This window comes from Centroberyx affinis, unplaced genomic scaffold, assembly GCF_046629955.1.
Source record: "Centroberyx affinis isolate AG114_WGS23_722 - 3 ecotype Tasmania unplaced genomic scaffold, CSIRO-AGI_Caff_v1 ptg002320l_1, whole genome shotgun sequence".
Lineage (NCBI taxonomy): Eukaryota > Metazoa > Chordata > Actinopteri > Beryciformes > Berycidae > Centroberyx > Centroberyx affinis.
This window is the reverse complement of record NW_027280589.1, coordinates 1-27,947: the sequence shown is the minus strand read 5'-3', so window position 1 is coordinate 27,947 and position 27,947 is coordinate 1. Positions and strand designations below refer to the sequence as shown.

General features: G+C 42.2%; 1 protein-coding gene across 1 annotated transcript; it reads left to right on the top strand.

Moving 5' to 3' along the window:
• Nucleotides 1-4,326: 4,326 nt before the first annotated feature.
• On the top strand, nucleotides 4,327-27,678 carry mvp (major vault protein; the record flags this gene model as incomplete). The annotated part of the gene is made up of 16 exons (XM_071533085.1): nucleotides 4,327-4,551; nucleotides 10,336-10,510; nucleotides 12,864-13,059; nucleotides 14,743-14,866; nucleotides 15,820-15,951; nucleotides 17,274-17,368; nucleotides 18,149-18,385; nucleotides 18,686-18,811; nucleotides 21,113-21,331; nucleotides 22,687-22,922; nucleotides 23,046-23,243; nucleotides 23,996-24,140; nucleotides 24,333-24,544; nucleotides 25,506-25,622; nucleotides 26,447-26,573; nucleotides 27,474-27,678. Coding segments are annotated over exons 2-16 (2,536 nt in total), but the record flags the coding sequence as incomplete, so codon positions are not given.
• Between the last annotated feature and the right edge of the window lie 269 nt (nucleotides 27,679-27,947).

Genomic DNA, 27,947 nt, shown 5'->3' with positions numbered 1-27,947 from the left:
GCCAGAGGGTGGAGGTGGAGAAGAAGAAGAAGAAGAAGCCAGAAACAAAAAGGAAGGAACTGCTGACTGACTTTTGTCTAGAAACACAAGAGTGAAGTGGAAAGTTTCTCCTCCTTTGACGCCAAGAGAAAGAATAAGAGCAACAAGAGTGAGGGAGAGAGGAGGGTTGAAGGCAAACGATGGCTCTGACAGACTTAATGAGGTTTAGAGGAGAGGTTCAAACCCCCCCGAATAGCCTGGGAAAACGTGTGTGGGAGGAAAGTGAACAGCTGACTAATGAACAGAGAACATAATTAAGTGCATCGTGAAGTGAGATTGCCACAGGAGAGAGAGGCTGAGAGTGTGTCGGTGTGTCTAAAGAAGAAGCTGCACAGGGACGGAAAATCCCTCGACAGAAAATGGCCAAAGGTCCTGATCCGAGTCAGCGTTTAGGGATTAAATCAATTCATGAGCTCTCCCCGTCTGTAAGGGCAAATTTAAAGAATGGAAAAAATGAGTGAAGTGTCTTTGAAGTTGACCAACACTAGTGACATTAAGAGGGGAAAACAGGATAAAGCTGATTGCTGCTCTGGGATCAGTTTTGGTTTTTCCTCAGAATGAATGAGAAATGAGCAGGATTGGACAGTGAGGGATTACATGCAACAGAATTACAATAAACTGGTCACAAAAAATGGAAACTAATCTTTTAGAGGTACTGTTAAAACATAATAGTAATTTGAATAGATTTGGCTGTTGGATTACCCCCAGATTCTTAAAAAAGGCAATTAGACAAAGGTATTTAGATTGTGACACTATACTGTAAATGATACCTACTCAATATTCAGATTCAGTTGGGTTAACTGTTGAACTGCACACTCTTTATCATGGCTTCCCAAATGTTTTCATGTAAAAAAAACTCCCAAATGGACACAAATTATGGCCATGGACACCCATTTTCCCCCAAGAGACAATACAGGTGCCATTACACTTAATTTATTATACTGTAATTACATTTTTTTTAAATACAGTTGTTGTTGTTCTGGAAAATAAAATAATACAAGCGCTGGAAAGTAAACACCAACTTGAAATAGAAGAAGCCAAGCTCTCAGCTGAGATGAATGGCAGAAGAGGAAAGTTTGAACTAGAAGCTCAAACTGCAGCAACTGATGCAGAAATAAAGATTTTGGGGGAGGGAGTGTACTCGGTGCCAGGTCCAGGGACTTGGACCTGGCTGGACCTGGCTGGACCTGGCTGGACCTGGCTGGACCTGGCTGGACCTGGATGGACCTGGATGGACCTGGCTGGACCAAAGAACGCCATGAATGAAATATCTAGACTAAAGGACACTAAGGCCTCCAGGAAGACTGAATAACCCTTTAAATTACACAATAATGACTGTAAATATCCAAGTAAAATAGATGTAATAACTAGTTATAGCATTAGAATGACTGGGAATTACTAATACAAGTTAAAAAGGTGCTTTTACCAGTTATTGTATTAGATTAAGTGAAAACTAGTTAAAAAAGGAAGAAACACGCTGTCTGCACTGATTTATCTTTAATATCTTTCTACATAAATCTCTATATCTATCTTTAATAAACCCTGACGAAGATCACGAGCTGAAACACATTGGTTTTACTGATAAATATTCACTCTCAGTACTGCAAGTGTTGCTGGAATCTATTCTTCTCCTTTGATTTCTCTTCCATTCATTACAGTCAGTGACGACACCAGAAACAATCACAAACAATCAATGGTTTTTCATTAGGTCCCATGAATACATGATATATTTTAGAAAAGACATACCACTACTGACTGTACACCATTCTCATCAGTGGTGTAGTGCAGGGTATGCGCAGGTTTCAGTCGGCATTGCGTAAACCCACTTCTAAATCCCCTCTGATGCGCATCATTCAGTAATGTGCTGCAAAGAGCGAGAGAGAGAGAGAGAGAGGGAGAGAGAGAGGGAGAGAGAGAGGGAGAGAGAGAGGGAGAGCGCGAGAGACAGAGAGAGCGAGAGAGAGAGAGAGCGAGAGAGAGAGGGAGAGCGAGAGAGAGAGAGCGAGAGAGAGAGAGAGAGGGAGAGCGAGAGAGAGAGAGAGAGAGGGAGAGCGCGAGAGACAGAGAGCGAGAGAGAGAGGGAGAGAGAGAGAGAGAGAGAGGGAGAGCGCGAGAGACAGAGAGCGAGAGAGAGAGAGCGAGAGAGAGAGAGAGCGAGAGAGAGAGAGCGAGAGAGAGAGAGAGGGAGACAGAGAGAGAGAGGGAGAGAGAGAGAAAGGGAGAGAGTGAGAGAGAGAGAGAGGGAGAGAGGGACCGCACAGAGACTACTTCTGTGTGGATCTCTCCCCAACTCAACTGTCTCACCCTAACATTTTTGTCTCGTTTTTATTCGTTGACGAAATTGCCAGTACATTTCGTGATAGTTTTTGTCATCATAAATTATTTTTTAATTAGTTATCTCGTTTTCATCAATGAAAAAATGACGTTGACGAAAACTATGACGAAAATTATTCGTCAACGAAATTAACAGAGTAATATTTGCAAACTGCCCCCTGACAAATAATGTTAAATTTATAATGGTGGCACACTCTGGCCTACACTGTCTGTTGCAAATCAGCTGTTCCGAGAGACAGTTTACAAAAGAAACTACTGGCCCATAGACTACTTGCAAGGTGAGAGAATAGTTGTCCAATTTTCATGTGTGGATGGACTAAGGAATAAGGAATAGTTCACTCAAAATGCATAATTATGTAGTTGTCTCACCCTATAGTCTGTGGGCCAGTATTGATTACAAAATCTGCACCTCCTCTGTGGCTAATATGTTAATTTCATAATGATCCTTACTCCCTGAAGTCAAGCAGCAGAAGTTAAGTGACAGTGTGCAAATACTAGTCTACTGGCCCATTTTTGGGTGAACTAAATATGCAACAGTAGTCTTACATGTCACTGTTTATAACACAGGGCGTTTATTCTTTGCTGGACGGGCTGCTTTAAAAAACAAATGGGGTCATAAATTAAGAGTATACCCACTTCTCCAGGCACCACTACACCACTGATTCTCATATATAAACCTACTCCATAGTGCTATAATGCTGTAAAGAGTTATTTATATCAATGTTATATCTATTTTACCTATTTTACTATTTTATTAAGAATTATTAGCCAACATCTATTTTACTTGGAAATTACTTAGTTATTTCCAGTCATTGCAATGAATGGCCTGTAATGTAAAGGGATACGCTACTTTATTGTCCGGGTTATTGCACTATATAATTTAAATTTCAGATTAGAAAAACACATTAGGAGCCTCCAAATCTGCGTCAGCTCACATGCAGGAAAAACGAAACACAAAAAGAAGAGAACATGTGGCGTCCAGAGACAATATAAAGGCTTAACATTGAAAACAAGGGAGGCATAGCTTATTCCGCGTGCCTTTGCGTGTGAATGACGTCATGAGCGGCGGTATAATTGTCCCTAGGGGCCAGTGGGGGTAAATGATGGGGGTCCACTGACGTCAAACAGTTTAACACGTTATTTATTTATTATCGCTCCTTATTATCCTTATTATCGCTCCAGCGGCGTTTGTGATGGTTCATGTTGGAATCTGGCCTGGAGATCACGTGACACGCAGTTTGCTGACATTAGTTTTCATCTGTAATCAACCTTCATTCAAAGTGCACCCGATCAAAAACTCCCTTAAACACCCCCTTATGTTTTGACTTTACTTTCTAATATAGGCTAATGAAAGATCCAGGGAGACAGGAACTTTCCATTAATTACTAATTCATAACCCTGTAAACCACGCATGAAAGATTCCCTAAAAACCCATGATACCCTTACTTTTTTATTTTATTTTTTTTACAGCTGTGTTTTAATGGATAATTAATGTTTATATAACGTAGAAATTAAGGACATTTCAGGGATAAAATGAATGGGTTTAGTTTATGTTTCGGGTGGGGTGTGATTCGCTTTTCTCCGCGTCCTGATGGTAATTAAAAGTGTTAGATAACTAATACTGGAGCCACTTTGTGACAAGTCCTGTTTGTGAAGCGTGCTGGAAATAAACTTGATATGCCAGTTTTGCTTTGATAAAACTGCGGGTCCGCACGCTGCGCAGGGAAAAGTATAAAGTTAACCAGAGTAAGAATGAAGAAAACGTCCGGTTGTAGCTTTCAAAATAAAACCCTTATTGACGTGTGGTTGCAAAGGGGTTTTGAGTGATGCTTTTACGTTGGAGGGTGCATCGTCCAGCTTCTGGTCTTATCCTTGCTAACTCTGCGTAGCATGACGCAGCTCTGCGCAGTAGAGCTGGGAAACCACATGATCCTTCTTCCGGGATCACACACGCCCACTCCAGTTGCCCCAGTTGCCCCAGTTGCCCCAAACGCTTAAATCCACTGTAAAAATCCGAGTCAAAAGTCAGAAGCCGTCTGACTGGGGACCGAGCTGTTTACCTCCCAGTAGCTGCTGCCGAGCACCAGGAGGACAAGGAAGGTAGGGATGAGTCTGAACCAAGGCACTAATTAACCTCTGCTGTAGGGAGGGAGCCGAACCCCAGTCAAAATCTGACAGGTAACTGCTTCCTTGTTTGTCAGCAGAGGAACATGCCTGGTAGAACATATCTTAAGATCGTATCTGACTTGCTATCACCCAGTCTTCAATTCGGCATGCATCCAATACACGAAGCAGCACTCGTTTCAACAAAATCTCAACTTTTATAAGTGGTTCGCTTGTTATTCGCACAGTCTTCTTTCGCCAAAATACAATGGAAGACGATAGAAAAGCAGAGTGAAGAAATTGTAAAAGTTGACTTTTAAGTGCTGCTTGGTGCATCGGATGCATGCCGTATCGAAGATCACCTCTTGTCAGTTAGTAAAATGGCAAAAGGCATCTTCTTCCAGTTGTGTACATTAGGCTATAAGCAAGGCAACAACAAACTGCCAGGATTTTTAATGGAGTTCTGCGTGACGTTGTCTCTCCTTGCAAGAGAACGGAATGTATCAGGGCTAGCAACGGCTGAAACATTTGCTTCATGTTGTCGACAAGTAAAAGTCTCTGACTACGCCCTGCATTTGATTTTTTTCCTGTAGCTTATCAAAGGACAGAGCTTGAAAAGGATAATAAGGTGTTTTTTTCCCCCACAACCTTACTCAGGTAAAGAAGTGATCAGTAAATTAAATTCCTGCCTAAAATGAATCTATATTTTCTATTTGGCTAAACGCTGTTGAGGATTTAGATAGAGACAAAATGGAGTGTATTGTTTTACAGTAGTTATACAAGGGGCTGGACTCTATGGAGACTATTTCCTCATGATAGGCCTACAGAGACAAACAGCCCAGTTCAGTCTGATGCTGGTATCCCATTACAGAGGCTGGGCACAGCTGACGTACTTTGCCCTAACAATGCTGTTTATGATGTTCAGTGGACAGTGAAGGTTCCTCCCTTTTTTTACATTTGCATACAGAAGACATTTTCCTACTTTACTACATTTTCCCTTCCTCTCTACTGGCTCTGCGTTGTGTTTTTGCCTTGAATGTCCAGCTCAGATTGGGGCTCTTTCTCATAAACCTGTTTGTATTGTTATGCTTCCATTGAATACACACATTCCCTAATCCAGTGGTTCTCAACGTGGGGTCCGGGGACCACCAGGGGTCCTTGAGGGGGTTCCAGGAGGTCCCCAGCAAACTGATAAATTGTTGAACTTCACCAATATTTAACTTACAAGAAGTTAACACAATTAGAGAATGTTTTGATCAGAGTTTCACTGTTATCTCTCTACCTACAATACATGGAATACTTGACAAAATCATATCTAGTAATAAAAATATTCTCAGATTTGGGTCTGAGAGAAAAAAAATGTCATCAAATAGGGGTCCGTGGCTCTAATGTGGACAAAATTAGGGGTCCTTGATATAAAAAAGGTTGAGAATCACTGCCCTAATCCATAACCCAAACCTCAACCCTTACCCTAACCTAAACCTAATTCTAATATTAAAGGAATGCAGCATGCTTTTTGTGAGACTGGCCAGTTCATCAGCTGTCAAAGGCAGCCTGACACGTAACGGTAAAAGCATGCTGCTGACATCGCCATCTGCTATTGGCTGATCTATGGTGACATCAGGTGATGGTGATGGCACCACCGAAGAACCTTTTAGAACCTTTATTATATGGCCTGTAAGATTCATACATTTCAATGCAATACTGCTGTTGTATTGAGGTTAATTTTCTGAACTATTGGATGGATGAAAGATGATTTTGGTGTCTATGTTCTCATCACTTGACCGGTAAATTGACCAACATGCCAATCTGGCAAAAACTTGGTGTATAGTTTAAACCAGTGGTTCTCAACGTGGGGTCCGGGGACCACAAGGGGTCCTTGAGGGGGTTGCAGGGGGTCCCCAGCAAATTCATGAATTGTTAAACTTCAGCATTACTTCATTTACAAGCAGTTAACACAATTAGAGAATGTAGAAGAAAAGACTGTTTTGATCATAGCTTCACTGTTATCTCTCTACCTAAAATACAGATAGTCATGGAATTCTGTACAAAATCATATCTAACAATACAAATATTCTCAAATTTGGGTTCGAGAGACAACATCTCATCAAATGGGGGTCCGTGGCCCTAATGTGGACTAAATTAGGGGTCCTTGATATGAAAAAGGTTGAGAATCACTGGCCTAAACCCCCCAAATCCTAAACGAACCCCTAGTAGAAGTGAAGACCAGCAAAATGTCCTCACATGGGAGGATTTTCCTCATCTTGCTGTCCTTGTGAGGACATTTGGTCCTCATAGGGATGGAAGTACAAAAGCACAGACAGACTGTATATATGTTTATGTCACAAAACGATACAAAGCACCATTATGAAGATTTTGAAAGTGTTTTTAGAGGAAGCAGCTACACTTGAACTTGAACTCAAGTAAACAACTCACCTCGACAGTTGCTTGGTTTACCACACACCCACCACTCTCTCTCTGAACTGCCATAAAGTAGAAAGCTGCAGAGAGCTGCTGCATGAACCACTTTCCAACATCAGTAAATCATTTTCAGATGAACTGTTGACACCTTTGTTTTAATTACCAAAAACTTATAAGGCCATGGTGGAGCCGATCGGCAGCCTCTTTCTCACACCAGTGCTATTGTTGGTGCCAGTGTTTCTCAAAATTAAGACCCCCCCCCCCTTATTGAAACCATGAAAACTTTAAAACAATACTGTAACATGCTTCAATTACTTAACACAAATTATAAAATGCTGCTTTAGCTTACAGAAACTGTAAGGATCGTTTTAAACAACACAAATATAAAATCCTAACAACAGCATCTAAAATAAAGTCAAATGCTTCACAAGAAATTTGCTCCTGGTCTGCATCCACTTTAACTCAGGCAGCAACATGAATACAACATTTATTAGAGAGCAAAATAAAACATCAATGATGAAAGATGAGAGCCGCAGTTATCGCTGTGGTCATAACTGTTTTTTTACTGCGATATATATATATATATATATATATATATAGTAGTACCGGTTATTGTGCCATCCCTACTCCTTCCACCATCTGCTGCCAGAAACTCTTTCAGCTTTAGCTCCGTTTGCTCTGGGAGAACAGAACCTCTTCCTGTTTTGTGCCGTAAAGCGATCCAGCAGATTTCCCTCCAGATCCGACTCGGTGTCACGCAACGTAAAATGCAGAGTGGAGGCTGCCAGTCCTCTCAGCGATGCTCTCATTTTGATTACTACTGTCTTAAAGTTAATGTGTTATTGATTTATTGATGTTAAAATGCTACTCAAAGCATCTTTTCATATTGGAGCATTTTGGTCTTCTAGTTCACAGACTGGCTTGTCCCCCATTCTGTTCATTGGAGATGCAATTTAATATAATTTACATCAGTAAAAGTAGAAACGGCCTGATAGACGATCACTCTGTAAAAGTCCTCAATTCAAAATTCTATTTGTGGAAAATTACTGAAGTATTTTTTATTGTGAATTTACTCAAGTGTCTATAATTGCTGACATGCTCACCCTGAAGCTCTTGCACATCAGTGATATTTCAGCGAGTGTAGTTATGAAAGACTGAAGGTTTGTATTGTAAATGAATATTTTAAGTTATGGAGTTATGCTTGTTCTGACGCTTTGGTGGACTTATTTGAAGATGAAAATTGAAGTTAATCATTTTTATAATTTGATTACAAAAAAGTGACCACCAAAGTGACCAGCTGCAGCTTCTTTCATGAATGTAGTGAAGTAAAGTTTTGGTTTGAGATGTAGTGGGATAAAAGTATTTTTATACCCACCTAGTAACTCTTTGTAGCTTTTTGGAATATTATCTCAATTTTAACATTATTTCTTCTTCATGTGTCCTTTGTTTGGTTTATACTTGGTTTTAATAGATTGTTCTTTGTTGTAGCAGATTGTGTGAATTTCTTGTCAGTCAGTCATGAGGTTTTTGACAGATTGTCAGACGGTTTACATAAAGACAAGTTACTATTAAAAGCAACATTCCCCAGTGTTGGCCCATAGGTGGGTGGGTGTGTGTGTGTGTGTGTGTGTGTGTGTGTGTGTGTGTTAACTGCTGAGTGTGTGTGAACCTCAGATTTGTTGACGCAGTAGGTGTGTTAGTTAGTTAGTCAGTGCATTCCTGAAGGGAGTGTCTGCCGTTTGCCTGGTAAAGGATCAATTCAGTACAAAAGTCCAGTGAAAAGCCACCTTTCTTCTTGAGATAATCTCACGATGACATCACAGTGACATCACCGCTGTATGCCGCTCCTAGTGGGTTCATCATCATTAAGGATCAGATTTCCTTTTCCAGCTAAATTCAGATAAAAAGTGAGGTTGTTGTTGTTTTTATCCCAGCTCTCTCTACACATTCAGCCTTTTAGGAATTGTCTTTGTTTACACCCTGAGCAACGTGATGAAAAGCTGCTAGATTTTGTTTTTCCATCTTGGAGACATTGCAACTATTGTCTTTTATTGTCTTTTGAAAGCAGAGAGAGACCTGAACTTGCTTTTTTTCTACCATCTCTCCTTGATTACTGTAAAGCTTTATCCTCCTGCCTCAGCTGCTCCAGATGATGCAGAATGACTCTGCCGGGTTATCGATCGAATGCATACGAAGAGCATCATAAACCCTATTTTCCTTCCTCTACGCTCGTATACTCTCAGGTTTAGAATGGGTTTTAGGGTTTTATTGATTACTCGGCTAGTTCAGGCTCCCAGCTGCAGCTCAGGATCTCTTAACTCCTCATGAGCCGGGGCACAGCCTGAGATCCTCTGGCTCAGACTCTATTTTTCTGTTTTGATTCCATTTTTCTTTGCTGTTATTTCTTATTATTTGGTGCTCCAACCACCCAATTTTCCCACACAGGGACTGTTTAAGTTTCATCTTATCTTACAAATAAATCACATGAAACCCCGTCTGGAAAACATGCTTTCAAGAGCAACTAAACCCCAAACCCAAATCTGTGTAAAGCCTGACACTTAATGTTAAAAAGAATGCTACTGAAATTGCTGTCTGCTATTGGCTGATCTGTGGTGCAGATTTAGGTTTGGAGTTTAGTTGCTCTTGAAAGATATTTTCCAGACAGGGTTTTATGTGATTTTATTTTTGAGATAAGATGAAAAATTGGGTGATGGCAGCAGCAAATTAATAAAATACAGCAAAGAAAATGGAATAAAAACAGAAAAATATAGAGTATAAACAAGGATATAGCAAATAAAAGGGTTATATGAACATGCACCAGCAACTGTTTCAACACTAGAACGTGTTAGGTAGAATTAGGGCTGAGCGATTTTGAGAAAATATCTGATTGCGATTATTTTGACTGGTATTGCAATTGCGATATGATTCGCGATATTAGAGGGAATGATAATTTTTACATCATTATTCTCATTTTCATTGAAAAACGTATTAAAATGATTATGGTGTGATTTTTGCGGGGATCTGTACCAAACAAAGATGTTTTCTTAAGTCTGTAGAATATGATGTGTAGGCCAGGACATCTCTGCAGCACCACAATATTTAATTTAAAATGGTATTTTGACACACATTTCGCCTTTAACAAATATTGCGCCTCCTGTGATTTGAAAATTGCAGTAGGCCATATTGCGATTTCAATAAAATTTCGATTAATTGTTCAGCCCTAGGTAGAATGTATGATTTTAAAAGTACTAGAGATAAAGTATGGATTACAGCATTATTAGCCTTATTAGGGTTTATACCTGTTCTGCTGTCACTGTATTTGTCTGCTGAATTCCTCTCTAACTCTGCATCTTTTTCAGCCTCTTTATTGAGAAGAGCCATAGCATAACATGTCAGGTTTATCATGAGTGAAACAAGCCTGTGCTCTCTGTCCTCCAGACTGCTAAATGATGTCCAAGAAGGGAGGAAACCGCGGGCCGGAGTTCGAGGCGCTGATGGACTCGTCGATCATCCGCATCCCGCCGCACCACTACATCCATGTGCTGGACCAGAACACCAACATCGCCCGCGTGGAGATCGGGCCGCTCACCTACATCCGCCAGGACAATGAGAGGTCAGAGAGGGGGGGTGGTGGAGATACAGATACCGCCTGGAAGATGGAGTAGAAGAGAATCAAACTCGAGGGGATGTTAGAAAAATAGAGAATAACTCGCACACTGATGTGTTCTCTTTTGTAGAGAAGGGAATTATTTCCCCGCCAAGTTCTAGGTCCGTTAAAAAAAGACAACGGGTACTTTGACATTTTTAACTTGAAGCCATTGTTCCTCCTCCACGTCTCACACCGGGGGGGAGAAAGTTTCTCTTCTGCTCTTCAGTTACCTAAATGCGGCTTGTTAACATTGTTGCTAGCTTGTGGCGAGGTTGTGGCTGGTTTCAAAGGGGAATGCAAGCAATGCTATAGGTCAGTGGTTCTCAACTTGGGCTCCGGGGACCACCAGGGGTCCTTGAGGGGGGTCCAGGGGGTCCCCAGCAAATGGATAAATTGTTAAACTTCAGCATTATTTCATTTACAAGCAGTTAACACAATTAGAGAATGTAGAAGAATGACTGTTTTGATCATGGCTTCACTGTTATCTCTCTACCTGCAATACAGATAGATCTAACAATAAAAACATTCTCAGATTTGGGTCAAATGGGGGTCCGTGGCCCTAATGTGGACTAAATTAGGGGTCCTTGATAGGAAAAAGGTTGAGAATCACTGCTATAGGTAACTTTATTTGGGTCAACTGAAATGCCATTTCTTGACTTAATCACCACAATGTGACAAGTGCTTAGATGAAGAAGTGTTTTCGACAGGAAGCCATGACTGAGGTTAGGAAAAGCTTACTCACAAAATCCAAAAATGACCCTCTAAGACGTGACTGCAAGCGTCTGTGAAGACACGTACAGACACAATATGAACCACTGGGCCAACAGACAGACTATGTGATACTGTAATGTTATCCATTTCTTCAGTGATGCAGATCCACTTTCACACCCGCTGCATTCAGGTCTTTATAAATGTGATTAGGTTACGGTGAAGGAGGTTCTAGTCATTGTTAGGAATTCATATAGGAAACCAATAGGGTTAATGATCTTCTGTTTTCATTGACAGGAAAGCTATGGATCAAATGGGATGTTTTCTTATTGTCTCGTAGCTCTGAGTGAACTGTTGGGATCAATATGTCATCAAGTCCACTTTGTTGTCTCCTTGACTACAGACTCACACACACCCTTCAGTGTGTTATGGCACCTTTACCCACACAGGACAGTAGTCTCTCTGTGGACACACCGATTTTACTTACGCAATCACTCACTTATGTACACACACACATTTACCTGCACGCACACAGACACACACACACACACACACACAAACACTCTGGTTTTTATCACCGAAGCAAACAGAAACAAATGGGTTAACGGTGGGGTTTTCAAAAGTGTTGAGTGTAAGCAAACCAGGTGATGATGCCTTGTTTTCAGAATTGATTTGGCCGGATACATTTTGTTCTATTCATAGATTCTTGCAGAGTTTGCCTTTTACATACGGAAAGTGAGCTTTTTGTAACTTGAATGCATCATGACTCAAAAGTACAGGTTCATTTTCCTTCCGGGTTTACAGACTTTACTAATGTAAGTACAGCTGGACAACCTGAGAATACATGGAAAGTCATGTTTAGCTGTCATAACAGTGCAGTCAATTCGTTTGACTGCACTGTCCACTGTCCAGTGGTGGAAAGAGTAGCAAAATACTTAACTTAAGTAGAAATACTGTCACTTTGCTGACATTTTACCTGAGTCACAGTAGATTTACTGGTGTAAAAAAATAGCTAATTTAAAATGACTGAAAGAGTGCGTTTTAGAATGCATTCTTCACCAACATACTACAGTGTTTTCAGAAATGTAAAATAAAGAGGTCAAGGCCTAATCTGGATCTGTGTTTGCTTCACTCATCACAACTAAATTGAACAGTTTCTGATGCGATGCTCCGCCAAAACTTGTACTTAAGAGATGCAATTTAAAATGCAGCGAAATGTGATAATCAGTCAAAACATACAGTACATCAGTAGAAGCAAAATACCTGATGTAAAGAAAAATATTATTAATTATGCTCAAGTGCTCAAAACATAAACAAACATATTTATGCTCAAGTGTGAACTTTATGTGACCGAATCCCGTTCATAGTATTCTGTTCCATCACTTTCCATCTTGGTTGGAAAATAACAGCTGATTGTAATTAAATGACAGCCGCAGCCAATGAGCGGTGTATTCATAGTATTCCCATGATGTCACATGCATTTCCTACCAATACGGGACTTTACCATACACACAGCTCATTGGCTGTCATTTGATTACAATCACCATAATGCGTGTGACATCATGTGACTCTGTGCATCTCAACGCTCCTGTTCCTGTTCCTTTCCCAGAGTGCTGTTCCCCCCGGCCCGTATGATCATGGTGCCTCCACGTCACTACTGCGTGGTCGCCAACCCCGTCGCCCACGACGATAACGGCCAGGTCCTCTTCGACCAATCCGGTCAGGCCAAACTTCGCCACGCCGACCTAGAGATCCGCCTGACGCAGGACCCGTTCCCCCTCTATCCGGGAGAGGAGGTCCAGCAGGTGGGTTGGTTTTGACAGCAGGGAAGGGCTCTCCAAAGTCTGAAGAACTTCTGCCAATCAGTGGTGGAAAGTAACTAAGTACATTTACTCAAGTACTGTACTGAAGTACAATTTTGAGGTACTTTACATTTTACATTTTTTACATTTCCATTTTATGCTACTTTGTACTTATATTCTACTACATTTTAGAGGGAAATATTGTACTTTTTACTCCATTACATTTATTTCACAGCTATAGTTAATAGTTACTTTTCAGATCAATGTTTTATATTTAAAATATTTGATCATCTTTATAAAATAACTATAAAATAGCATTGTTATAGATTAGACTACCCAAAAGTATAGCTAAATTGTTAAGATTAGCTTCACGTTGACAACTTTAAAATGCTGCTTACATGTACATGTATGTCAATAAATCAGTATTAATATTCCAATAAGTTATGAAAAATTTAACTCTCTAAATGGGGACAGTTTGCATAATGAGTACGTTTACTTTGATACTCTAAGTACATTTTGCTGCCAATACTTATGTACTTTTACTTAAGTAAGATTTTGAATGCAGGACTTTTACTTGTAATGGAGGATCTTTACATTGTTGTATTGCTACTTTTACTGAAGTAAAAGATCTCAGTTCTTCTTCCATCACTGCTGCCAATGTTCCCTTAAGCAGAAACACCCGCTGCTGCAGAGGAGCTGCTGTGTCACTGTGAAGCGAGGCATCGGTGCCGAAGTGAGATCTTCTCTGGGCAAACAAAGGGTCAATAAAAGTTTGTTAGCATCGCTTTAGCCTTTAACATTATGGGCCGGATGCCAGACCAGACCTGATACCAGTTTTCCAAAACCAATCTGGGTACAGAGTACATTATGAAGTAGATTGGCCGATACCAGGACTGATCCAAGTACGACTTAATTTACATTAATTAATTCTACAAGTTCCTTTATTCATTTGATCAAATTATGCATTGAATAATAATCCTCAGTGAAAGAAATCAAATAATAAAATAGCAAATAGGATACATAGGCTACATAGGATAGAGAATATAGCAGTTTATTGATGGACTCTCAAAAATAGTTTATTCAGAATAGATTAACAGATAGAAACAGTTTATTCAGAATAGATAAACAGATATAAAAACAGATTATTCAGAGTAAATTAACAGATAAAAACAGTTTATTCAGAATAGATAAACAGATAGAAACAGTTTATTCAGAATAGATTAACAGATAGAAACAGTTTATTCAGAATAGATTAACAGATAGAAACAGCTTCTTCACAGATAAAGGACAGAGGGTTTGGCCTAATAAAGCAGAATGACATTTAGCTGCATAACGAAGGTTCCTCTTCTGCTCTGCCTATGAAATTCACAAACAGCAGCACTTCTGCATTTTCAAGTTGGGACACAAGTTTTTTTCTTCCATTGGAAAAGTTTCATATTGTGCCCATTTCAAATAAAGTGTGTCATTAAATATATCAATATCCGGACACTGATATATGCATTTGCTGATCTTTTCGTTTGGTTTACTGGGGAACTGGATCAGCGCCGATACTGATGCTGCAGATACTGTACTGTGCAGCATCAGGCTGTGTGCCTCTCTGCTCTCTCTGCTGTTGTTCCTCCATGTTTCTAATCACCATCCCCCTCTCTCTCTCTCTTTCTCTCTCTCTCTCTCTCTCTCTCTCAGGACGTGACGCCTCTGCAGATCGTGTATCCGGACACCGCTCTGCGTCTGCAGGCCCTGCTGGACTTCGAGGAGCAGGGAGGAGAGAAGAGAGTGGCAGGAGACGAGTGGCTGTTCGAAGGGCCGGGTGCGTCTTCAGCAACACGCTCTGTCGTCTCTCTCCCTGGAAATTCATTTGTGTTCGCAGAAAAATTCCCCCCCCAAAAAAATTACGAAGTATTCAGTGTATTTCAGTATTTCCCCCAGGATTTGTAGCATTTAGACCGTCATGGGAAACTAAAACTCTCCACTGAAAGCCAGACTAATGAAATTCTCGTAGGTGGGTTAGCAGCTCTTTAAGGCAGGATGAGGCAGTTTTACAGCCTGTTGAGTAAAATCCTCCCACACCACACTGGAATGGTTTCTCTGGTCAGACATCTGATATAAAAATAGTAAGAATAAAAACATATCGACCGGCTTGGGGGAGGAACCTCCATCATAAACCACACCGACTGGCTGATATCTGATTTTTAATAAATACAATATATAACCAATGTATCAACAAACCAATACACCCATCTAACACTAGTCTAAAACGTGGCCTGCCTTGTGTTTCTGTGACATCATGATTAGATGAATTTAACGAATGAAGGTTTCATTATAAAACATTTTATATTAATTTCAGAAAATGGATGTTCATTGCTCAGTATTTCAAAATAAAACGGGTTTTATCTTCTAAAATAATGCTCAATTGTAAAAAAAAATGTATTAAGTTAGTGAACAATTTAAGGTAATAATCGAAATTGAGTTTTATTGTCATTCAAGCCGTAATTACAGTACAGTGCAAAAGTCTTAGGCACATGTAAAAGAAAAAAGTAAAGCAAAGCTGCTTTCAAAAATAATTAAATGAAAAGTTTCTAAATATCAAAAAATGTACTATAAAGAGCAGTCTACTGACCAAAAAAATGAATAAACATCTAAGACACAATTTATATAAAAACTCTTGGGTGCCTAAGACTTTTGCACAGTACTGTATGTCAGATGATCTAATTTTAGAATGAGATAATGAGAAAAATAATGCGTGACCTTTGACCCCGACAGGCACCTACATCCCCAGGAAGGAGGTGGCGGTGCTGGAGACCATCAAGGCCACTGTGATCCGGGAGAACCAGGCGATCCGACTCAGGGCCCGCAAGGAGGGCGTGGACCGAGGAGGCGTCCGCAGGGTCACCGGTACGCTCACGCCCATATGAAAACTCACTTGACTAAAATTATCTAGATATTAAATATTATCAGGTGTCCGCGGGGTCTTAAAAAGTATTAAAAGGTAATAAATCAATTTAGGGAAAATTAAGGCCCTTAAAAAGTATTAAAAAGTCATTTTATGAGGTATTAAATTTTGTAGCTATTTTTTAATGTGAATAGCCTATTTGTCCAAAGAGTTTATGTGCTAAAAGTTTCCGTGAATTTATTTATTTTGCTCCTCACAACTAACTACAACCGGAAACAGTAATGCATAACCCGGAATAGACTGTCACTAAGTGGAAAGTACTATGGAAAGTGAAAGTGAAGAGAGCAAAGCATGCAAAGACCACAGAGATTTTTGTTAATGACCGGGTTGTGTGTGTGTGTGTGTGTGTGTGTGTATGTGCATGTGTGCATGTGTGCATGTGTGTGTGAGCGTGTTACTTTTAATAAACCTTGCCTTTGGGTTAGTCACTCAGTTTATTCTCTTGAGCTTTGTTCCCTCCTGGCCTATTTGAATTCTGTTGTATTGATACAGTGGTCCATAGAAGTTATCGCAAACTAAGACTGTTTAGTTTTGCAATCTCAAAATCAATGTATGGTAAATGTAAGTTAAAGGTGTGTCGCTGATGTAACCGGTTACAGCTCGAAGTGGCGTTGAGGTCTTAAAATATATTGAAATGGTCTTAAAAAAGGTAAAAAGGTCTTAAAAGGTATTGAATTTAACTTCAGGATTCCTGCATATACCCTGATTATTGAATTTTTAAAAACAGTGCTGTAATATGCTTCAATTACTTTAAAACAAATTTATCATATCAATCACAAGACGTTTGACTTGCATAGTATACCAGTTATTATCTGTTCCCTAGTCACTGGTATGCTAGACCAGTGCTTAAAATTTGGGTCTTGGAAAAAAGTAGGACTAGTTTAATTACATTGTAACTGAATTCACTAGAAATTATGAGCACTGTAATCACAGGCTTCACTCTCACTGCTACTGACTCTCCCACATAGAGTGTAGACAGTTTGACAATTCAGTACTAAATCGACAACAGCAAAAATCTTCCAAAATGCGTCTCTGGGACAAAATTTTATCAAACGGTGGCATCAGATGTGTCTATTTAAGGGTCTGTGACATGAAAACATAAACAACAACACAGTAGAATAGAAACAGATATGATTGTATTGTCCAAACCAGGCTAAAAGATGCTTTTTTTTTTGTTGCCAATGGCTGTCATTTTATTCACACAAACCAACCTGTGTGTGTGTGTGTGTGTGTGTGTGTGTGTGTGTGTGTGTGTGTCTTCCAGGTGAGGAGTGGCTTGTGAGGAAGGTGGGAGCGTATCTCCCAGGAGCTCATGAAGAGGTCATTGACATTGTGAACGCCTTCATCCTCACTGACAAGGTGACTGAACTTTGTCTCCCTCTGGTCTGATTGATTAGTGATCAGTTAACACAGCAGTGCGCTTGTTTAAGAGCGCCCGCCCCCCTCCCGGTCATGTGACAGGTGAACACTGGAAAAGGGCGAGGTGTAAGTGCCGCAGCCGGTTGCATAAAAAGCCACAGGGTGCAGCAAAACACACCCACACCTCAACATGACAGATCACTGAATGTTTAATTTAGCCTGCTGTAGTTTGTCCAGATTAGACGGCCTCTAATCTCACAGAGCCACACCTCCGTCTAAAACTCATTCAAGCAGAGCAAACCAATTTGCTGTGGGCGGAGCCTGCTGCTGCTGCTCACCGGTGTGTTTCCTACTAGCAGCTAGTCCCAAAGACAACAGAACATTCCCCACTCCTTATTTTTGCATGCAGGTGTGACTATGCGAGATTAGGCAGCATGTAACTTTCCCCCATTCTAAGAATTCACGCCCACTTTACATGTTTACACACACAAATGAAACAATATGAAAACAGTATGAAAAAATCCTACCTTAACAACTGTGGAAATACTGAACTGGACTTTGAATGTTTCTTTCGATGCTCTTTTTTGACATTTGGTCATTGAATTGAATTCACCGCCACCAGGATTTGCCTGTTTTTAAAACGAGCGCAAACTCCACCCAGCCCGCACATCGTCGCCCTAAAACAAGCGCACCCTCTGTATAGAATGTATTATTGTGGCGTCTTTCTCGTCTTTCTTCCTGCTTTCCGTCTCATCTTCGTCCTCCCTCCCCCCTCATCAGAAAGCGTTGCATGTTCGCGCTCTGCGGCCCTTCAAGGACGCCGGCGGGCGGGACCGGCGCACGGGGGAGGAGTGGCTCGTCACCATGGCCGACAGGGAGGCCCACATCCCCTCCGTGGCCGAGGAGGTGGTGGGCGTGGTCAACGTGACGACTCTGAGCAGCCGGCAGTACTGCGTGATCCTGGACCCCGTGGGACTGGACGGAAAACCTCAGCTGGGCCAGAAGAGGGTGGTGAAGGTGAGGAGGACCAAGCCCCAGTCTGGATTAAACTGAATTTACTGGTGTTCTTCGTATGAAATCATTCTGCAAAATCATTCAATGCATAGATGGACATAGTGGATGTAATTATGTAGGGTTAGGCTCCCATTACTTTTACTTCCTGGAAATCTAGGAAAAGAGTATCTTTCATGGTGACCTCATGCTGCTGCAGGAGGCATAAATAAAAACTCCAACCAATAAAAAACCATCACAGATTTTTTTTTTACAGTCCTGCCCCTCCAACCTGCCTCTCTCTCTCTCTCTCTCTCTGTCGGTCAGGGTGAGCGTTCGTTCTTCCTGCAGCCTGGAGAGCATCTTGAACAAGGCATCCAGGATGTGTATGTGTTGTCGGAGGAGGAAGGCCTGGTGCTGCGGGCCGTGGAGGCCTTCAACGACACCGAGCAGGTGAGCAGAGCAGAGGGGGTGACCAAGTCAGTCCCAAGTCTCGAGGCACAAGTCAGGTCCCGAGACTAAATGTAGATTTCCAAATCAAGTTCAAGTCAAGTCCATGTCATTAATGTCAGGTCCCAAGTCTAAATGTAGAACAGCAAGTCAAGTCAGAACAAAGTATCAAAGAGTCCAGTATCAATTTAATATCTTAAAGAAAACTAAATATCTAGGACTTTTCAATGCAATATGGTTTTAATAGGATAAAAACGTGGTAAGAGCATCATGAGTTTGATTTCTATAATCAGTTTCAACTTCAATAAATTCAATCATTCCATACAAATTCAGAAAACAGAATTTAAATTCAGTCGTCTGCTGGAACAAATCTCATCACTTTCAATCTGAGTCATTTACACAAACACAAGATCTCAAGTCAAGACTTTAGAAACCTTTTCAAGTCATCAAAGTCAAGTCACCTGAACCCAAGTCAAGTCTCAAGTCTTCTCTTCATGCATCAAGTCAAGTCTCAAGCAATTAAAACTGTCTGACTGTCTGTCCCCACCTCTGGAGGAGACGTCCGGTTGGAAAACAATGGCAATAAAGCAATCAAGTTTCCCTGGCAGTTACAGTAGGGGGAAGTTGGCACCAACAACTACAGGACCGTAATTCTTTTTTGAACAAAGTAGACTCGCCAGTTCTGCAAAACACTGCTCCCATGGCAGTCAATGATGTGTTAACTCCCAGAAAATGATGAATGGTGATTAACCTTGTTGTAATGCAGGGTTTCACCATCTAAAAAGTCTGGAATCAAAGGGAGATAAATGACTCACTCCTTCACAGAGTGCGTTCAACATCCAGACACGTTTGCAAATGGAGCACCTTGCTTCTTTGCATCCAACAAAACAAATCTGGATCGACAGCCGCTACCAAAGTACCACAGTACTACTAAACTGCTACACTACTACTGCAGACAAACACATAATGCGGTGTTAACGAGTCGTGTTCATGTCACGTATTTGTGTGAGATCAGGGTGAGCTGGTGAGGAGGGAGGTGAAGTGAGGAGGAGGAGATGCTGTGGGAGGAAGGATGGAGGGATGGATAGTTCAGTGCATTGGAGAGAAGATGGAAGATATTCAGCGTCTTTGCTTGCTTTCTTTCCTCCACTCACTGTTTTCTCGTGTCTCTGTGTGGAGGAGGAGGAGGCGATGGAGTAGAAAGGCACGCAGGGAGGGAGGGGCTGCTGACTGGGAAAACAAACCTTGAGCCTAAACATATTTGTACTGTACTGGTCTGGACGGCTTGTCTGGTGCAACCGGCTGCTCACAAGAAGAGGAATGCACACACACAAAATCTGACTACATTCCAGATCTAACCTTAACCCTCCCTGCTACATGCCTGCCCAACCTAACTAAATCTAACCCCAACCTCAGACCTAAAACTAATCCTCAGCCTTAAAACACCACAGACTCCTTTTCAATGTGAGAACTAGGCTTGGGCGATATCCAAAATTTAATATTGCGATGCTGTCCTGCCAAAATATCACGATATACAATATTATCAGGGTTTTTTTTTTTGTTTTTTTCTTTTTTGTGGGGTATTATTTTCTTCTTCTTCTTCTAGAAATTTGATCTTACTATTCAAGCATTGGAGGAAACAATGGAACCCACTTGAAATACAATGACAATTTTTTTCGATACCAATATTTGACAGTTCGCGGAAAATATCGCGATATTCACGAATATTGAATATCGGCCCAAGCCTAGTGAGAACCATCCAAAACGTCTTTACTGCTAATGCAACTACACAGGGACACGAGTATAGACTATTCTAGAGAGAAAAAGGGAGAAAATGAGAGATGTTTATTGAGGAATGAGGTTTTCCTGTCCTTCGCTGCACCATCCTCCTTTCCTAACTTGGCTAACCCATTCTACCCCGACTCTGTTCTTCTTCTTCTCTCCCTTCCTGTCCTCTTTTCCTGTCCCCTCCATCCCCCATCCGCTCTCCTGACACCATGTCCATTCATAATCACACTCCCAACCCCTTCCCTCCTCCTCCCTCTGTGGCTCAATCTCTTAAAATCTCTCCCTCACTTTTTCCCCCTTCTCACTTTTTCCCTCTCTCCTTCTGCCTCTCAGTGCCTCTCTCCAACCCCCTCTCCTCCATGTCCAGCCCTTCCTCCTCCTCCTCCCCCTCATCCTCCTCCTCCTCCTCCCCTTCCTCCCCCTCCCCCTCCCCCTCCGCCTCCCTTGCTCCAGTGCATCGCCACGCTAACCCTTCTCTCCCTCGTCCTCGTCTCTCTCCCCCGTTCTCTCTGCCAGCGCGACGAGGAGGAGGAGGAGGAGGAGGAGGAGCCGATGGAGGAGAGGGCCAAGCGCTCGCGGAGGAGCGGCGTCCTCCGGCGGCCCGGGGACCGCTGGATGCTGCGCGGCCCCATCGAGTACGTTCCCCCCGGCGCCGTGGAGGTGGTGCTGAAGCGCCAGGCCATCCCGCTGGACGAGAACGAGGGCATCTACGTCCGGGACATGAAGACGGGAAAGGTGGGTGTTTTCTGGGTCTAAGCTGCCTTTTGACTCTCAACCTGCCTTTTGACTCTTTTTGGTTCTCAACGCGGGGTCCGGGGACCACCAGGGGTCCTTGAGGGGGTTCCAGGGGGGTCCCCAGCAAACTGATGAATTGTTAAACTTCAGCATCATTTAATTTACAAGAAGTGAACACAATTAGAGAATGTAGAAGAATGACTGTTTTGATCATAGTTTCACTGTTATCTCTCCACCTACAATACAGACAGTCATGGAATTCTGGACAAAATCATATTTAACAATAAAAATATTCTGAGATTTGGGTCCGAGAAACAAAATCTCATTAAATGGGGGTCTGTGGCGCTAATGTGGACTACTTTTGGGGTCCTTGATATGAAAAAGGTTGAGAATCACTGGTCTACTTACTAGTCACTCAATCAATTACTTTTTACTCATTTAAAAATTAATCACATTACTTTACTAATTCCTCAACAGCAGCAGTAATTAGTTCCCTGAGTTTCACTTTGTTTTGTTGCGTATTAGAAGCTTTGTTGGAAATTCTTTATTAGGAATATCCCCCTTGAGATGTTCCATCTCGTTTTCAAGGGGGTCCTCAACGACAAAAATACAATATAAAGACAATTAGACAAAACATTTAACAAAAACAAAAAATAACAAGATAATTAAACGATACCACACAACAATAATAACAATAAATATAAAATGGTAAGACATACAAAATCAGGAGATCATACTCCAAGCAGAGCATGAAAGTGGATCATTCATTCATAGATTATAGAAAAGTATTAAAGTATTAATATCAGTGAGAGCATTAAGTAATAAAGTTATAAAACATAATTACAGAGGTGTTATTATGGACATGTACAACTGATCCTATAATCAGAAGACAGGATTGATAAATTGGATGTTGTGTTTTTCGCTGTGGAAAGCGTTTTCCTGCCAGACAAAGTTTACAACCATTCAGGATGTTCTTTGCATCCTTGACTGAGATAAATTCAAAGTAACAGGAAAACTTCCAGCTGCTGAAAGTCTGCGTCTCTCCCTCATCCTCCATCTTTTGTTTTGCCTTTTATACATATGAGGAAAACCAAACCGGTGACCAAACCGGGATTTGGAAAAAAAAAAAACTTTCAAAGGAGAGGAAAAGAAAAGGTTGAAGGGGGTTCAGGTTTAAGTAACACAGTAGATTACTGGGATTAGTAACTGTAATGTAATTACTGTATTTGAAATTGTAATTCCTTCCTTCCTTCCACTACTCGTTACTGAAAAAAAGAATCGCATTACTGTAACAAGGAAATCTTTCATCCCACGGCTACTGAGACGGTCTGTGTGATGGTGACGTTCCCCTCCAGGTGCGGGCGGTGATCGGCCACACCTACATGCTGACGCAGGACGAGGAGCTGTGGGAGAAGGAGCTGCCCCAGAACGTGGAGAACCTGCTGGCTTCGCCCCACGACCCGCTGGCCGACCGCTCGGACCGCAGCAGGCCGGGGGCCGGCAAGCAGCGGGACAAGACCAGGGTGGTCGCCTACCGGGTGCCACACAACGCCGCCGTCCAGGTCTACGACTACAGGGAGAAGAGAGCCAGGTAGGATTCAGGATTCATGTTGGGAGGGAGGGATTGGTGGATGGATGGATGGATGGATGGATGGATGGATGGGGAGGTGGCAGGTGAAGATATGGTGAAGTCCTCACTGTGTCTGGTTGGCAGGGTGGTGTTCGGGCCGGAGATGGTGATGCTGGGGCCGGACGAGCAGTTCACCGTTCTGTCGCTGTCCGGGGACAAACCCAAGAGAGCCAACGTCATCAAGGCCGTCTGCCTCCTGCTGGGACCCGACTTCTTCACCGACATCATCACCATCGAGACGGCCGACCACGCCCGGCTGCAGCTGCAGCTGTCCTACAACTGGTAAAGCCACGACACGCCGCTGTAGAAATCTGGCAGTTTGTTGTTGCCTTGCATACTGGTAACTGTAAATACCTGATAGAAGTTCATTCAAGACCTTATACGGATTGTTAGGAGCCACTCCTCAATTTGGCGTGCATCTAATTATATAGATCAACCAGTTCAGTTCAGTTCAGTTCAATTCAATCTTTATTGTCCCCTAACGGAAATTTTGCCTGCAGCCAGGAGTTTAAAAAACCTGCACCAAATAACAAAACTACAGTAAAACCACAATAAAAACAATACAAGGAAACACTAAAGCCACAATAAATAGTCACAGTGCACAAAAAACACAAAAACATCTGCAATACCAAAAAGGTCATAATGAACAGAGAAGTTTCATGCGCAAATGTTAAAGTGCTTCTTGCAGAATCAGCACTTATTTCCGTAAAATTTCAACTTTTTGAATTGGTTTGCTTGTTATTCCTACAACAAAAATACACTGTAGCAAAATACAGTGATAAAGTAAGTAAGATAGGTGAATAAATTGAAATAAAGTGCTTGTTTTGGTGGATTATATCTAAGTGTGGCTCTAACAATTGAGAAAACACACACACCAGCGCAGACATGCAAACATTTCTCCCCATCTGTCAGTCTATTCAGTTTCCATTATCTTTCACTCACCATGTCTGAATACGTCTCCAAACTTGACCCCCCTCTCTTCTTCTCTCTTTGTCTTTTATCTGTCTCTTCTTCTTCTCTCCTGCTCTGTTCAGGCACTTTGATCTGAAGACTCCGACAGAATCTGCCCAGGCGGCGGCTCTGTTCTCAGTGCCGGACTTTGTGGGCGACGCCTGCAAAGCCATCGCCTCCCGGGTCAGAGGAGCCGTGGCCTCGGTGCAGTTTGACGACTTCCACAAGGTTTGTCTTGACCAACAGAGATTAAGGGGTTCCCAGACTGTTTCATGCCAAGGTCCCTGAAACGCACCCAAATTTGATACCATTTTGTCTTAAGCGCTCTGACTTAGTTATGGAAAGTCGTAGAAAAGTCACAGAATCGGTGGGAACCCTGGTCAGCAATCTCAGACCTTTTCCGTGTGTTTGTGTGTCCAGAACTCGAACCGGATCATCTGCTCGGCGGTGTTCGGCTTCGATGAGAAGCTGGCGGTGCGGCCCAGCCTGCGCTTCAACCAGAACAACCTGGTGATCAGCAGCGTGGACATCCAGTCTGTGGAGCCGGTCGACCAGCGCACCCGGGACGCCCTGCAGAAGAGCGTCCAGCTCGCCATCGAGATCACCACCAACTCCCAGGAGGCCGCCGCACGGTCCGAGACGCACACACACACACACACACACACGCACACGCACACACACACACACACACACACACACACACACACAGTCTTACTTATGTCACTTTTGGGGTATTTACGTAGACTTACATTCATTTCCTGGAGACTTACCCTAACCATAACCATAACCACTACTTGCCTAAACCTAACCCTTACCCTAACCTTAACCACTGACCCAGAAATCAGCTTTTTACCAATTGGGGACACGGCTTTTGTCCCCAATTGCACAAGCCGTCTCCAATCAACTGGTCTTAAGTCTGGTGTGTGTCCCTGAAAGTGACTTAAGTCATACCCACACACACACACACACACACACACACACACACACACACACACACACACATACAGCAGTGCTTCACCTATAACATTTTATAATAGTGGTGATTGGCATGTAACCAGTGATGTAGTTGTAAATCAAAAAGTGGGCAAACTCTTGCCTCCGGTCAGTGATCATCATAAGAAAATAACCACCAATGTTAACTAAATCAATTATTTTTTTTAAAACAAAGCATTATTTTTTTTTTCTCTTAAAAGACTGTGTGGTTAAAGAACTTACATCTGCAGGTCCTTAAAAGGTCTGAAAAACTCTTAAATTATCTAATATTAAGGCCTTAAAATGTCTTAAATCCACTTATTAGAGGTCCTATTTTTTGCTTTGGTTTAATTTTCTTTAATTAGGTTTGATAAACATTAGACATGATGGATACAAGATTAGTTGCCAAGATATTGGGTGTGGGAGATGTAAGGTTGTTAAATCAGTGTTTTTCAGTTGAATGGCAGGCTGTGTAGATGCTGTTTCAGATGCTTGGGAACCAAGTGACCTGAGCAAGTAGATCTATGTTACTAAGGATTTGAGAGGTCATACAACCAGTATATTGTTTACTGAAGAATAGAAAGCTCAATAAAGTTGGCCTTCTTCTGTCTGTGTGTGCAGCCATGAGGCGGAGCGGCTGGAGCAGGAGGCCCGGGGCAAGCTGGAGAGGCAGCGGATCACCGACCAGGCCGAGGCTGAAAGAGCCAGGAAGGAGCTGCTGGAGCTGGAGGCTCTCAGGTGAACACAGACCTGCTGGGAGGACTGGGAGGACTGGGAGGACTGCAGGAGCAGTCCAGTCTGTTTATTTATATAGCTGTTTATCACAAGCATCTCAAAGGGTTTTACATACCATCATATACCATACTACATCATACATATACATACTACATACTGTACATATCAAATACATTCTGTACTAGGTCATATACATACTTCATACACATTGTTTACTACACCAAATACATACTACACATCATATACTACATCAGTGATTCTCAACCTTTTTGATATCAAGGACCCCTAAAGTAGTCCACATTAGGGCCACGGACCCTCATTTGATGAGATTTTGTCTCTCGGACCCAAATCTGAGAATATTTTTATTGTCAGATATGAGTTTGTCCAGAATCCCATGACTATCTGTATTGTAAGTAGAGAGATAACAGAGAAACTATGATCAAAATAGTCACTCTTCTACATTCTCTAATTGTGTTGGTAAATTAAATAATGGTGAAGTTTAACAATTCATCAATTTGCTGGGGACCCCCTGGAACCTTCTAAAGGACCCCTGGTGGTCCCCGGACCCCACGTTGAGAACCGCTGTACTACATCATAGTGCTGGGCGATATTGACAAAATCAAATATCACAATATTTTAGACCAAATACCTCCAATATCAATAATGTGACAATATTTTGGGAATGAGTATTCATGCTTTCATGAGATATTTACACACAGGAAACTTTTGAAAATTAGTAATTATCATTAATGATCAGTAATCAGTAATGTGGATATGGCTGCCTCCCAATCCTGACTGTGTGTGTGTGTGTGTGTGTGTGTGTGCAGTGCTGCGGTGGAGAGCACAGGAGCTGCCAAGGCTGAAGCTCAGTCCCGGGCGGAGGCGGCTCGGATCCAGGGGGAGGCGGCGGTCAACGAGGCCAAACTGAAGGCCGAGGCCCAGAGGATCGAGGCCGTACGTACTGAACCCCCCCTGTGTGTGTGTGTGTGTGTGTGTGTGTGTGTGTGTGACTGTTTGTTTGTCTTTACATTACTGCAGTGCTTCCTCTGTATTCATTCAGTAATGCAGAGTAATTGCAGTAATGTGCCACCGCAGCAGCATCACCGCCTGGCATGACAACATCAACGGTGTCACACCAGATTTTCCTCTAAACCACAAACCCGTCTTTAAAAATACTGTTTTTATTACAATAAAGTATCCAAAGAAATTTTTTAGCACTGCATCCCACATTTGAACGAAGCTTGGACCGATATTGGTTTCTGGAGGCCGGCACTGATACCGATATTTATGGAATGAAGCTGCTGATAGGCAATATTTAGTAGCTTTTTTGAGCATTTTCATCATTTTCATGTATTATTCTTGTCAGAAGGAAAAGCCTCTGAAACACATTGAAACCCAGGAAAATAATAACACCCCATATATCAGTCTAACCCTTATTGCTAGAGGAAACTGAACATTAAAATAACGTAATGTATTTTAGCCAAAATTCCCTCTAAAACACTAACAAGATTTTAGAAATAGTGTTTGTGGTGTGATTTGGAGGAATGGCCTCCCTGATGTGAACCTGAGCGTGTTGTTATTGGACTTCTGTGTTAGTCATGGACTGTCCATAAACACCATATTCAAACATAAGGAGGTGCAGAAGTGCACATGGTACCAGACCACTTTGGGCTAAAGGTCCAGGATCAAACTTTGTAGTTGTTTCATCAGACCTGAAGTCACAACTCGGGGGAAGAGAGAGGTAGAGCTGTCAGCTGGTCACCATCTGGTCACCAAATTAATGTATTGATGGATGGACAAGTATACTGATGCAAACCTGTGTGTGTGTGTGTGTGTGTGTGTGTGTGTGTGCAGGAGGGGGAGCTGCAGCGGCTGTCCAAGGCTCGGGAGCAGGAGCTGAGCTATAAGAAGGAGATGGACCGCCTGGAGGTGGAGAAGCAGGAGCGTCTGGCCCAGATGGAGAGCCAGCGCTTCAGCCAGCTGGTGGAGAGTCTGGGCAGCGACACGCTGAAGGAGATGGCCAGGGCCGGGCCCGAGCTGCAGGTACTGATGCTGCTCTGTGTGGAGGGAGGGGGGGAGGGAAGGAGGGAGGGAGGGAGGGAGGGAGGAAGGGAAGGAGGGAGGGAGGGAGGGAGGGAGGGGGGGCAGAGAAACATGTTGCAGTTTGCTTATTGAATTACACTCATTTCAAGTTGCATTTCTGTTCGCAACACATCTGCAACATTTTCACTATACATGTAACGGTCCCACTGAGCAAAGACGTGATTTCAACGTTGCGTCTATGCTTTAGCTCTCATATAGCCCAGGATCATTACGGCTATGTATAGA